This window comes from Haemaphysalis longicornis, unplaced genomic scaffold, assembly GCF_048455015.1.
Source record: "Haemaphysalis longicornis isolate Haplotype H1 unplaced genomic scaffold, Haemaphysalis longicornis Haplotype H1 scaffold_12, whole genome shotgun sequence".
NCBI classification, from domain to species: domain Eukaryota; kingdom Metazoa; phylum Arthropoda; class Arachnida; order Ixodida; family Ixodidae; genus Haemaphysalis; species Haemaphysalis longicornis.
The window spans coordinates 2,542,688-2,554,940 of NW_027526225.1; the positions used below are offsets into that span (position 1 = coordinate 2,542,688).

At 50.3% G+C, this 12,253-nt stretch overlaps 2 protein-coding genes across 13 annotated transcripts in view; one reads left to right on the forward strand and one right to left on the reverse strand.

The window, feature by feature from the left end:
• Ssdp (Sequence-specific single-stranded DNA-binding protein) overlaps positions 1 to 4,655 on the reverse strand; it is a 96,376-nt gene extending 91,721 nt beyond the window's left edge. For 8 of the 12 annotated variants that reach the window (XM_077692719.1, XM_077692720.1, XM_077692718.1 and 5 more), the window contains exons 1-2: positions 4,455 to 4,655; positions 3,891 to 3,963 (exon numbers count right to left, since the gene is read on the reverse strand). In XM_077692719.1, coding sequence (XP_077548845.1) covers positions 3,891 to 3,963; positions 4,455 to 4,510 — 129 coding nt within the window. In that variant the 5' untranslated portion in view covers positions 4,511 to 4,655. The remainder of the gene's footprint in view (positions 1 to 3,890; positions 3,964 to 4,454) is intronic. The other 4 variants (XM_077692729.1, XM_077692727.1, XM_077692723.1 and 1 more) reach the window with 1 other exon arrangement.
• A 229-nt stretch (positions 4,656 to 4,884) lies between these two features.
• The window catches only part of Atg10 (Autophagy-related 10), a 66,153-nt gene continuing 58,784 nt past the window's right edge, over positions 4,885 to 12,253 (forward strand). Inside the window, exons 1-2 of the mRNA XM_077692732.1 lie at positions 4,885 to 5,036; positions 5,261 to 5,500. Of these exons, the coding sequence (XP_077548858.1) occupies positions 5,408 to 5,500 (93 nt within the window). The 5' untranslated portion in view covers positions 4,885 to 5,036; positions 5,261 to 5,407. The remainder of the gene's footprint in view (positions 5,037 to 5,260; positions 5,501 to 12,253) is intronic.

A 12,253-nucleotide genomic window follows, 5' to 3' on the forward strand; every position in this document is an offset into this window, starting at 1 on the left:
GCAAAACAAATTCACCTAAAAACAGCATGCATGCCACATCAAGAGTGAGAGATGTTTACAACATTTTGGTGCTTGCGCCACCACAGGGTGAAGAGCAGCTTTATCACAATACCAAGCTTTTTAAGCGAAGCTTTCCATGTGTCACTGATAGCTTATGTGCAGGAATGCCAACTTTCTCAAGACTACGATGACGATCGCGGGTAAAGTGAAAGGAAAAAAACGTTTCCCGTGGTTGGAATCGAACGTGTTGGAATCGAACGTGCAAAATGAGACAGAAAAATCATGCCTCCCCCCCCTGTATAACATGGTTTTTTTTTTTGGATGCATGGTTGGATGCGAAGCTTTCTTCATGCGAAATCAAATGGCAAAACGTCAAAGTCAAAGCTGCTGCTGCGACCAAAAGTCAATACTGTGCGCATGTCAAAGTTCAAACTCGCGACGCCAATCAAGGAATCCCTTCCGGGAAAACTCAGGGTTCTACCATCGCCGTCATTAGACAGAATTGCATGATTCCTTTTTTTTTTAGTAACCATCACCTAAGTGCACTTCACTGTTCTTTTACTATTATTTCTCCCCACTGAAAACATGAGAAGGAAGCACTGCTCAAAGCTTCAAATCTGCACTGCACCGGTTCTATAAACACCAAGCTTCCAAGCGAACAAGCCAATGAGCACCGCTCGCCCCTCAGAAAGTCAGAAACAGAGAATCCGGCTCCTTTTCTGTACGAGAGTTATTGAGTGCCTTAATAACAAAAAGGCATTTCATTTTAGTTTCAGTTCTCGGGGGACCGTTACAAAGCACAGTGTGACCAAGCTGATTTTTTTTTCACTATTTACAGAATGCTTCCAAATAACCCCCCACACCCACGTTGCGAAAGCACGGGCACATACGGCAGCAAAACCACGGCGACACTATAAAGTTGGGGTTATAGACTCCCTTTCATTTTCAGGCACTTGAGTAGTCCCTTTCTTAAACAGTACAGGACTTCTTGAGGCCAACAAAGAAGTTGGCTGATGAAACCCGACGTCTGCCTACTGTAGAAGAAGGCGCGATACGTGTGCTCCGTAGCAGGCTTGTATCGACGTGAGCATGAAATTACCGTTACGAGTGCAAAAATTTAAATAAAAAACACAACCGCAGTTTCACTCTCTTGCTTGTTGTGCCGGCATTTTTTGCAGCTTCACAAGAAAAAGTAAATCAAATGATGACGATATATAGTTACTAGGCTCGTTCATCCTCGCATGTAAGCTACCAAAGATGTTACATCACCAGATTGATGATAACTTTTGCTGTAGCCGGATAGACCAAGCGCAATTTCCAGGCTACAGAAGCCTATGGTACACTATAGCTTTTGCAAAACTCGAGCATCAAATGGCCGAATCCGTGCAGGAAAGCTGCTGCCCCACTAGGCCATCAAGGTTCCCATTCCAAATCTCACGAGTAGCAGCTTTTGAAACTCTGTACAATGCTAAAATCAACGATGCATCAAAAATGTATTCCAGTTAGGCTGCAGCTCGATATTATATAAAGCTCGCAATTCCCACCATCGAAGATATTTTTGCACTCTTTCTTATCCTTGAAATGGGGCACGTAGTAAAGATGGGAGGTATGTTCAAAAGGAATAACCAGACAAACAGGCGTTAAATTAAAACCAAACATTTTGGGGGATAACAGACAAGTAATTTCAAAGAAAAGAAAGACTAATGGCGCAAAAATTGGAAATCCACCTTACGATCCACGTCTATTATGAAGCACTACGTAGTCTGGGCATGAAATGTTTGCACAAACACAGGTTACCCAACCGACATTGAAATCGGACGCTGCTAGTTATATGCAAAGTCGGCACAGTGAACATGGCGAAACGGGCTGCCAAGCCAACACACCACACTGCATAAATATCCGCAACAACTATTTGAAGCAGGTGCCTATTACTCAAGCTTTTGGATTAGACCCTCCTCTCAGAGACAAGTCAAGCCAAGTCTCATTAACTCGACCCTGGCGGCACCATGACAGAAATTTGTCACCCCAAATGGTAGTTCACTGAACGTATGCATAGCTGCACACCATAAAGGGGGGCATTTGATTGAATTCTGCGACAGAATTTTATTTCAAGGCGGAATCAACGAGAGTACACCGGAGACATGACCACCTACAGCTTTCAATCGCAACGAAGCCAATCCAAGCTGCCAGCGTCCAGCATGCAATGGCACTTCCGATTTGCAGGCATTTCTGACTGCTTCTGCCATCGAAATAACAGCACACGAAATATTTAACAGCAAAACAGCAACTGCGGAACATTTCATGCCGGCAAAATGCCATGGAAGGACGCTAACGAGAACGACGTTAATGCATAAAAGAAGCTATCAATGCCACAACACATGCATTGTCCGAGAGATCTGCCTAGTGTTGTGAAGCAAATTCGCAAAGTTTGCAATTTTTGCATCCATGCCAGATCAAACATTGACTTCAGTTGGAAGCGTGCAAAAAAGTTTGGAGTATTAAGCGCCGCACAGCATACAGGTCAATTACGACAAAAATGCACATCAGAGAAACATTGCTCCAATACATCACACCATCCCTGGCCTAACAAGTGAAGGGCAGAGCAAAAAACACTGTTTTCACCAAGCGAGGCAACTCCGAACATTATCAACCAGGAAGTAAAGCACACAAACACTACCCTGAGGCCTCTGGCGGCACGAATACTTCGGAAACAACAAGACACACGCTCGCTTTATTGGAATGCAACTGCGTAGCAAAATCCACCTTCTAAACTGCGTTTATCCGCTTCAAAAGACGTCCGAAGCGCGCAGAAGCTGTTCGATCGCTTTTCTTCACCCAACGTGGAACTGCACACGCCTTTAATAAACCGGAAGGGTTCGCAACTCCAGACGCGCGCATGCTACGCGAACCACGACGACGGCAGGAAACAACGAAACACCGTCGCAATCCGCGGTTGGGTCGGCGATTTTGCGGGGCCACATTTTTTTTCTTTTTTTTTCCTTTTCTTCCATTTCCCCGTTCCCGACTTGGTCCGTCGCTCTCGAGTCTAGCAGCCACCGCCACTTCGTACGTCGCGACACGACCCTTAAGCGCGCGCCTTTTTTTTTTATTATTTTTTGCGAAAACGGAACGCGAGAAGGAAAAAAAAAAAAAGTCGCAAAAATCTGAATCGTAGTTTGCAGCGAAGCTTCGCCAACCGCAGAAGCAGCAGCAGCGTCTGACCTTCCCGCGCGCAGCATGCATACAGCTGCTGTTCGAAGCCAAGGTTTCTTTTTTTTCATTTTCGCTTCTTTTGTTTCCTTCGCTTCTCCATCCTCGCCTACCAAACGCGACCGCGGTTGGTTACAAGACCGCCGTCTGCGATGCTTTGTATTTTTCGTTCACACCGTCATCCGCAGCTGCACCGTTGCGGAGTATGCAGCAGCGCCGGTTACGTTATCGACGCGTTGCAAAGCATCAGCCCCTCACACGCCGTGCGCCGATCTCGCACCTCTGTTCACCACCACCCTTGCGCAACCTCGCGTTCACCTCGATCACGGCCGGCGACGACCGTCTGCTAGCCTTTCCCAAAACACGGCGTCGGGGGTTTCAGGCCTAAAACAAGTGGATGTATCTGCTGCGAATTCGCCGCAAACACAACGCGAGAAGCTCATCGGCCACGAGTAGCACCGATCGCGGCAGCCCGGCCGGCTAGCATCGCAAAAGCAGCCGACCGTTTCCCCGTGCGAGCGACGCTCGCAGAAAAACCAGCCGCTCGCGCCACGCTCCAGGCGCAACTAAGCGATCACCCGTGAAGCGGCGATCCAAGCGGGCCGCGCCGAAAACAAAAAGCGAACCACAAAAGCGAAGAGGAGAAAAGAAAGGGAGAAACGGAAGCGTACGCATCTCACCTCTGATAGGAACGTCTGTGCGGCTTTCTGGGCGCCGACGTGCAGTAAGTATTCGTAGACGTACAGCGCTAGCCTGCGAGACAGGAGACAGGGGCATCGGTTAGAACCCGGGCTCGAGCAGACGGCATTCCAGGCGGCCGATCATCGCGGCGTCCGCCGCCATGCAGCTCCCTCCTCTCCCCTCCCCGGCCGCCGGAATGGAGTCGGTCCGCCCATATGCCCGAGGCCTACGATCAGCTCGCGTCGCGAAACGCGGCGCACTTTTTGCGCGTGTTTTTTTTATCGTCCCCGAAACCCCCTCCGCGTCCAAAACACTGGTCGCCGCTCGTAGCGGGGCCGATCGCGCGGCCTGCAAAGCACACACGAGCTCGGCGAACGCGCGGCCCGAGAGGAACGCACACGTTTCTCGGGCCAGCCACAAAACAGCGCGGCGATGTGCAGGACGCGGCGAGCGTGCAGCCGCCGGGTCGCGCCGCGAGCGGCGCCGCCGCGTTTTGCCGGCACGGGCACGGAATGGAACATGGTCGCCGTTGCGGCGGCTGCCAGGGTAGGCGTCTCACTTACTTTTCCCGTGCTTGAGCATCCGAAGGTACTGTTGAGCCTTTTCCTTTCGCGTACATACTGTGGATTTGAACAGTCACACACCTGTCACGACATTCAGGACGACACCGACCATGTTACCATAGAAACATCAATTGATCTGTCAAAGACTGCCTTGTGATTGGGCTCACCCCCCAGCATGCACGGGCTCCCCCTGGGCATGATCGTGACGTCACCCACGCGCGCGCTCCCATTGGCCCGCGCGGCGTCATTACTGGCCGCCATGTTGCAGAAACGTATTCGGAGCTGGAGAAAAACGCAAATTTTCATATTTTTCCCGCTTTGTGCGCAATTTATTTTCTATGCAATAAAGTTTAAAAATGTAGTGGAGAGTGAGCGAGGTAACGGTTACGACGAAAACAAAACGCGGCCGTGAACTTTATTGGTGTACGGGGAGTGCGGCCGCTTGGCGGAACAGCCGCGAGAGAAAAGTTGCGGCAGCAGTGGAGCGCGCCTTCCTCTCGCTGTTTCGGCGATTCCAGGCTGGTTTCGCGGCCCTACGGGAGTCGCTTTTCTAGTTCTTTCTTTTCATGGGCCGAGCGCCAGGTAACCCATGTGTCCTTACAATACGAACAAATTTTAGAAGCCGCGGCCCGACGCCTTTCTTGCGGGGAGTTCGTAACGATTGTGTTGCTCTTCGCATGTCCACTTTTCATTGTAGGGCACATTGCCCACCTGTGCAAATCTTTTCAACCTGAAGTCGTTTTGCGGTCATCGAAACCAACTGCTAACTCCGTTTTTGTTTCTGTTTTCTTCCGTTCCCCGTGTAGGTGACAATGTTCGCTAGTTTCGTCTAAATAAACAGCGCAGCCGGAGCGACTGCCGCCTGCAACCTCCCCCTCCCGTTATCGAAGATTGGACGAGGCCGTGACGTCACGTCCGGTTCGTCTGTGCCGAAGAAGAGAAGCAACAAAAAAATGCTGGAATGGGACGAATTTCTACGTTGTTGCAAAGAGCTCGAAGCCGTCTCGACCACGCTAGACGACGGCTGGCATTACGTGGTCGCCAAGGTTTGTGGCAGTTTTCCCCATAACGCTCCGTTTCTGCTGCGACCAACTTATTTACGAGAGTTGAAGCGCGCAAAAAGCAAGGGCGCGGGGAAGGCAAAAAAAAAAAAAAGAGAGAAAGGGAACAAGCCCGTCCACTTCCGTCGTCTGCTCGTGTGCTCTGCGGTGCGTAGCAGCGTCGTTCAGCGGCTCGTTGGGGGAAAAGAAAGGTTGTTTCTCTTAGCACGCCCAAGCCGTTCGGCTCGCTGCTATGGAGATTGGCAAGCGAGTGCGCGATTGGGAAATCGCGCGGGGAGGAAGACTGGTTATTTTTACGAAATCTGTGAAGCAGCAGCCGCTATTTCCGAAGCACGCCGCGGCACGCCAGCGACTCTTCGCCAAACGCAACTCCTACCAATTCCGAACGTTCTGTCTGTTTTTTTTTTATTTAATTATAATTTACTTTTCGTATCGCATCATTCTTCAGCTGCGTAAATTCCGGAAGAACTCGATCAGTAATGTGGGGGAGTTGCACTCGGCAATGTAGGGGAGTTGCACTCGGGAGTTGCACCCATTGTCAGAGACCCCGCATGTGCTGGGAACAGAATAGGAGTTTTTATTCGGGAACGAATCTGGGATGCACATGCACGATGGTGAACGGGCTTGAAAATAGCATCAATTTGTTCTGGTAATTTTATCTGCCTTAGGAATACAACTTCGAAGTTTGTCGTATGTTGACAAAACATAAAAAAAAAAAACACGACCACACAAGGGTGGTGCGAATTTCAGCGTCAACTGCAGTTGCCATTGATTGAAATAAGTTATTGGGGGAAACTGTTTTAGTGAATTTTTTTATTGATTCAAGGTATTCATCTGATTAGCAATATTATCAAGCATTGGTCTACCTCGTTCTGCGGGTATATTCCTCCCCATTCGTAAGCTGTAATAAAGAAAGCGTTGACTGGTTGACTAAAATTATTATTTAATGATTAATTAAGGTTATCGGTTTCACCAGCCCTTGGAAAATGTTCTTGGGTTATGAGAGCCTTTCCGTAAATATACTAGAACGCTCAGTAAACCGCCGTTGTAAAGCAGTCCTCGGGACATACAATGTATTTCGTTATAAGCGATTCTTCGTTAAAACAGGCACGATTTTCTCACTGCACTACAGTAGGGATTGTGGGATACTTTTAAACGAACTGAGGTTTCGAACAAAGCGATTTCCTTGTAATTGATGTTTACGGTATTTTGAATTTTGGACGCGCCATAGCCCGTTTCAGCAACGCGGCTCGAGCTCGGTATAATAAAATTAACCGATATCATGTGATAACGCTGGCGCGCTCCGATTGGCTGCGCTATCTCGAGATAGCTTGTCGGCATTCGGCGATTACGCTAAGCCTCGCGCGGAACTGACACAACCGACGTGCTAATTAACCAAAGATCCCTATCCCTAGCCTTTCCGTCTCTGGAAACGTGATGCAGGTGAAGGAGGATTTCGCGTGTGCAGACGATGTAAAAAGATAAATCAGAACCGAATTTTTAGGTTGATTTCCTTTCAAGCCTGTCCCCGTGTGGTCACGTGGCATGGTTGTGAAGGCTTCATGCGTGCAAACAGCGCTGTAAACGGACAATCAGCTTCGCGTAGCTCCTTTGCCGAGTCCTTCGGGCGCACAAACACTGTGAAGGACTGACAACTTCCCTTTACAGAGGCGATGCTGTGAAGGCAACCTTGCGTAAGCTTTGTGGAAATGGCATCTGATGCCTTGCAATGCTACGTGTCTCCGTAGCCCATAGAAGGGTTACTGCTAAAGTTCTTCGATATGAAAAAAATAATAATAATAAAGCCAGTTCTACGCCTTTCATATCTGCTGGAACACCCTGGCGGCCAGAGATGGCAAAATTACTTCTAAAAATACTTAAATTACATTACTCATTACTTTCCTGGAATTTTCTAAAATGTAAATAAATTGCTTTGGAATTACAGGTGGACGAAAGTAATGACATTACATCACTATTACTTTTCAAAGGTAATGAAATCACTTTGAAATTACTTTGAAATGCAAGAAAAGGGAACGAAGAGGCACGAGGAAGCAGGCAGAGCTCTCATCGAAGCGTTCTTCCCTTCGCGTTCGTAGAGTTCCAATGCCCAGGGACTCTCTGGTCATTGGAACTCTACTTGGTCAACTTTTTATGCCGTAAGAGGAGCCGGAAGCCTATATCGTAGTCAAAAGTAATAGGGAAAGTAATGAGTAATTTTCACGAAATTGCTGGCCCGAAGTAATTTATTACATTACTAAATTGCCAACACTCAAAAGTAATTCATTACATTACTAATTTACAACAGAAATTAATTTAATTACTGTAATTTCATTACTGCCAAGTCTGCCGGCGGCCGCCTCCCCGAAAAGCTGATGTCGCTCACAAAGCCACTCGCCGCGGTATGCGCGTACTCGAAACTGGCCCACAGAGGTCTGGTAGTTTAGCGGTGCATATATGTGGGCTAGTAATGCGCCGCGTGCCCAGGCGCACGAGCGGAATTCGCGCATTGTACGGCCGCCGCATCGTGTTGGGAGCAGAAGTGCGGTTCCCGTGCGGCAAACTTTCGTTCGACTACGGCAGTGGAATTGGTGACTTCGGCACGCTGGCGGCCCCCTCCCGCAGTGTCGACGTTCACAAACAATTCCACTCGCCGCGGTATATACGTACCCGAAGCACTCGAAGCTCACCCATGAAGGTCTGGTAATTTATCGCCGCTTATAATGGAGGGTGGACCTGCGCCGCACTGAGATCGCGCATCAGCGACCGTCAAGGCGGTGGCGCCATCTGTCGGCCCAAGGGGCTACTTTCGCCTAGCGTGACGGGCATCACCTCCAACTGGTGTAACGGGCATCATCGCAGAACACTGCAAGCCCATAAACAGCTCAATATGACTCAAGGAAACAGGAAACACGTGTTCGATTATCAAGTATCACCTTATCGTTGTATACGCAGTCTATCGCTAACTAGCGCAACTCCGCTTAGTGTCGGCGATAATCTCGGCAAGCTAAGACCAAACATCGCTCCAGCTGCGGCCGCGCCACAGATCTCGGCTTGAAGAGCGATGAGTGACGCTTTACGACTTCAAAAGCGGTTTAATCTAATCGAGTCATCGGAACAGCCAAGGGACAGTGCACCCGTCGCGTGCTTTCGTTTTTCTCCGGCTCTGACCTGGACGCCCGCGCATTCCGGCCTCGAAGGGAACGAGGCGGCCCATGAACACGTCCGAGGACTCACGATCCGGGCTGGGCCCAGCCGCTATCCCTAACCGTGGGGCGCGATCCGCGCGGGACGGCCTGGTCTCTTTTCACGACCAAACTATAGCACTACCGCCTCTCCCGCTTGACCTGTCCTCCGACGGACAGGTCAAGCTAAATTCTAAGGCTAAATTCTAAGGACAGCTAAATTCTAAGGCCCACACGTGGCGACATCTTCAGACAGCTGCCCCTTCCCCAATCCTGCCGTCCTGAGTCCTGACGCACATCCACCCAACTCTGTACCGTACTGTGGCCTGCTGCTTATGTGGCGGTCATGCCACTATCCCGTATCATCTGAGCTTGCCCGAAAGACCCCATTCCCGGTATACCAGAGAGTGTTAGCAGTCCGTCTGTTCCGTCGTTTACGTAGTTACCGTGTTTACCGGGACCCGACTGCGCCTGCGCGCGCAGAAGGACGAGGAGGCGCACCCCACCGTGACGAATGTCCAAGTGCCCAGACGGGTCCCGGTCAACACGGCAACTATACGTATACGACGGAACAGGCGGACTGCTAAAACTCTCTACCATCCGAGGAACAGTGGGAGGAACCGGGTCTGCGCAGCTCAGACCCGGACCTACGGGCCCGTCTAGTCGCCAGGGCTGCCGAGGTCGCTGATCAGTTCACATTGGCAGCCATCAACGCCACCTAACCACCGCCACCGCTTTCAAGGTGCTTCATCACCGATATTCCTCGAAATGAAGTATATTCTCTCTCTCTCTTCTCCGGTTCAGTGAATTGAAGCGTGGCCGCCGCACTTCCGTGGAAGACGAGCACCGATGCATGACGGGTAGACCTCCGGAGACGTCGCTGCATTGGGAGGGCTGTGTCCTATGAGGTCATCGGGGCGACTTCGCCAGGCATTTCAGCATTGCCACCTTCTCTTGTCGGGATACACATGAATCAACACCACTTCCTAAAAGGAGTCTCTCGGGGACCCAACAAGACAGCGTCACGGCTAGGGGTGGGCGATTGATCGGTTAACCTTCCGATCAATCGATTAATGCTTTAGTCGCGATTATTTTTTTAACTGGTTCATCGGTTGCAAGTCATGCGGAGCGAACTAAAACGAGAGTGCCGGCCACGGCGGCCGTTTTTCTGATGGAGGCGAAAAGCAAAAACGCCTGTGTATACGAGATTTCGGCGCACGTTAAAGATTCCCAGGTGGTCAAAATTAATCCGGAGCCCTCCACTACGGGGCGCCTCATCGCCTGCGTTGCGTCGGCGCGTTAAACCCTAAAATCAATCAAAACGATTGATTGATTTGATTTGATTTGATTTGATTGTAGGGTTTAACGTGCCGACGCAACGCAGGCGATGAGGCGCGCCGTAGTGGAGGGCTCCGGATTAATTTTGACCACCTGGGGATCTTTAACGTGCGCTGAAATCTCGTACACACGGGCCCTTTTTGCTTTTAGCCTCCGTCAGAAAAACGGCCGCCGCGGCCCGGGAATCCATGCAACTCGCGTCATAAAACGAGAGTGCGGTGTTGAAGTTGGGCACAGGCGTGTCGAGGATCATGTTCATGTTCAAATAACCCGCCTGACGTCAGATCAGAAAACGATGCAAGTGTGCTTAGAGATGGTAGCGATTAAAACCGAAAGCTTATGGCCGAGACAGACAAGAAAATGGCTAATACAAGTTTACAGGTACGAAAATCTGCGAGCTGGGACTCGCACCGTTCGGTCGTCGTATATGTAAACTCGGTTTGCTGTAAGTACCCGCCGCGGTGGCTCAGTGGCTAAGGCGTTGCGCTGCTGAGCACAAGGTCGCGGGTTCGATTCCCGGCCGCGGCGGCCGCTTTTCTGATGGAGGCGAAAAGCAAAAACGCCCGTGTGTACGAGATTTCGGCGCACGTTAAAGATCCCCAGGTGGTCAAAATTAATCCGGAGCCCTCCACTACGGCGCGCCTCATCGCCTGCGTTGCGTCGGCGCGTTAAACCCTAAAATCAATCAATCAGTTTGCTGTAAGTGAACGGCGATTAATCCGCGCCCCCTACAATTACTTTGAGTGCCGGTGTTCCTAATCTTAGAAAAGTGTCCGTGACGAACGCGGGGATAAGCGTCTCGCCCGCATCAGCGCCACGATGATGACCTGCTCACATCACTTGGGGTGTTTGATTGATTGATTGATTGATTGTATGGTTTAACGCGCCGACGCAACGCAGGCGATGAGACGCGCCGTAGTGGAGGGCTTCGGATTATTTTTGACCACCTGGGTATCTTTAAAGGAGTACTGACACGAAATTTCAAAGCTGTGATAACTATGTATAAAACGCTTCCTTTTTATCAGGAGATATCTCCCAGCAAGTTTCAACAGCAACCGTTCAGCGAAATATGTTTAAAATCCATTTTAATCTTCGCCCGCACGAGAAAGCCCAGAGCGGGCCGACATGACATCATGTGCTACTTGCCCCAAACTGCCAACGTCGGGGCTCCCGTGACAAAGCCGACGCGCTGGCTGTGGTTGGCGCGCGCTGCTCGGGCGTGTGTACACGTCATGGTTTTGGGACTGACGTCATGCTGCCGGGGCCTGTGGGGACGGCGAAGACCTCGGCCGGTCTGGGCGCGCGCGTGCGCGCTTCCAGAGAGGCAGCGATGCGGCAAGAATGGTGACGTCATGTGATACATCCTGTTATGGCGGCCGCTCGGCGTTTTTCAGTCGAAACCGAAACTGGCACGAATAAACGACGCCGTAAATGAATGTTTACGCTGCGCTCGACCGTCTAATCTGTCATTCTATGATTAGTGGGCTGGTAGGCACGCATACAGCGAAAAAAACGTAACACGAAAATTTCGTGTCAGTACTCCTTTAACGTGCGCCGAAATCTCGTACACACGGGCGTTTTTGCTTTTCGCCTCCATGAGAAAAGCCGCCGCCGCGTCCGGGAAGCGAACCCGCGACCTCATGCTCAGCAGCACAACGCGCCTTAGCCACTGAGCCACCGCCACGTGGCCACCGCGGCGGGTTGCACTTGGGATGTCTGCGAACAGGCAGACAACGTTATCGATATTATTTTTATTATTTTATTGTGAATGTTAATAAGGTATTATTTTTGTCATTTCCCTCCTACACCGACCCAACCGATTAATCGGGACGTTCTGTAACTTCCGTTCGGATTTTATAGCAACGTCCTCTTCTTTTCTAACATTGTAATACGGTAATCGGATTAATGGAATAATCCGAATACCATACCGATTAAATTAGGCGATTAATCGGTTTAAAATTTTTGACCGCGGCGTCCAGCCTTAGTCATGGCAGTGGTGGGAGGGGAGCTTGGGTACGCCGGTACGATCCAAGAAACAAACGCCAATCGTATACGTTTCAATCTTTTATACGTGAAGAGCCAGCTGGTGATTAATAATTGAAAAGCGCAAGTGTTCACGTTGCCTCGGGTGCGTTCGAGAAAGCGAGAGGATAGTAACTGCACAACGGAGTGCGACTGATCGTCGGCCAGCAGCTAGCCTTTAGGGAAATTGAAGAGG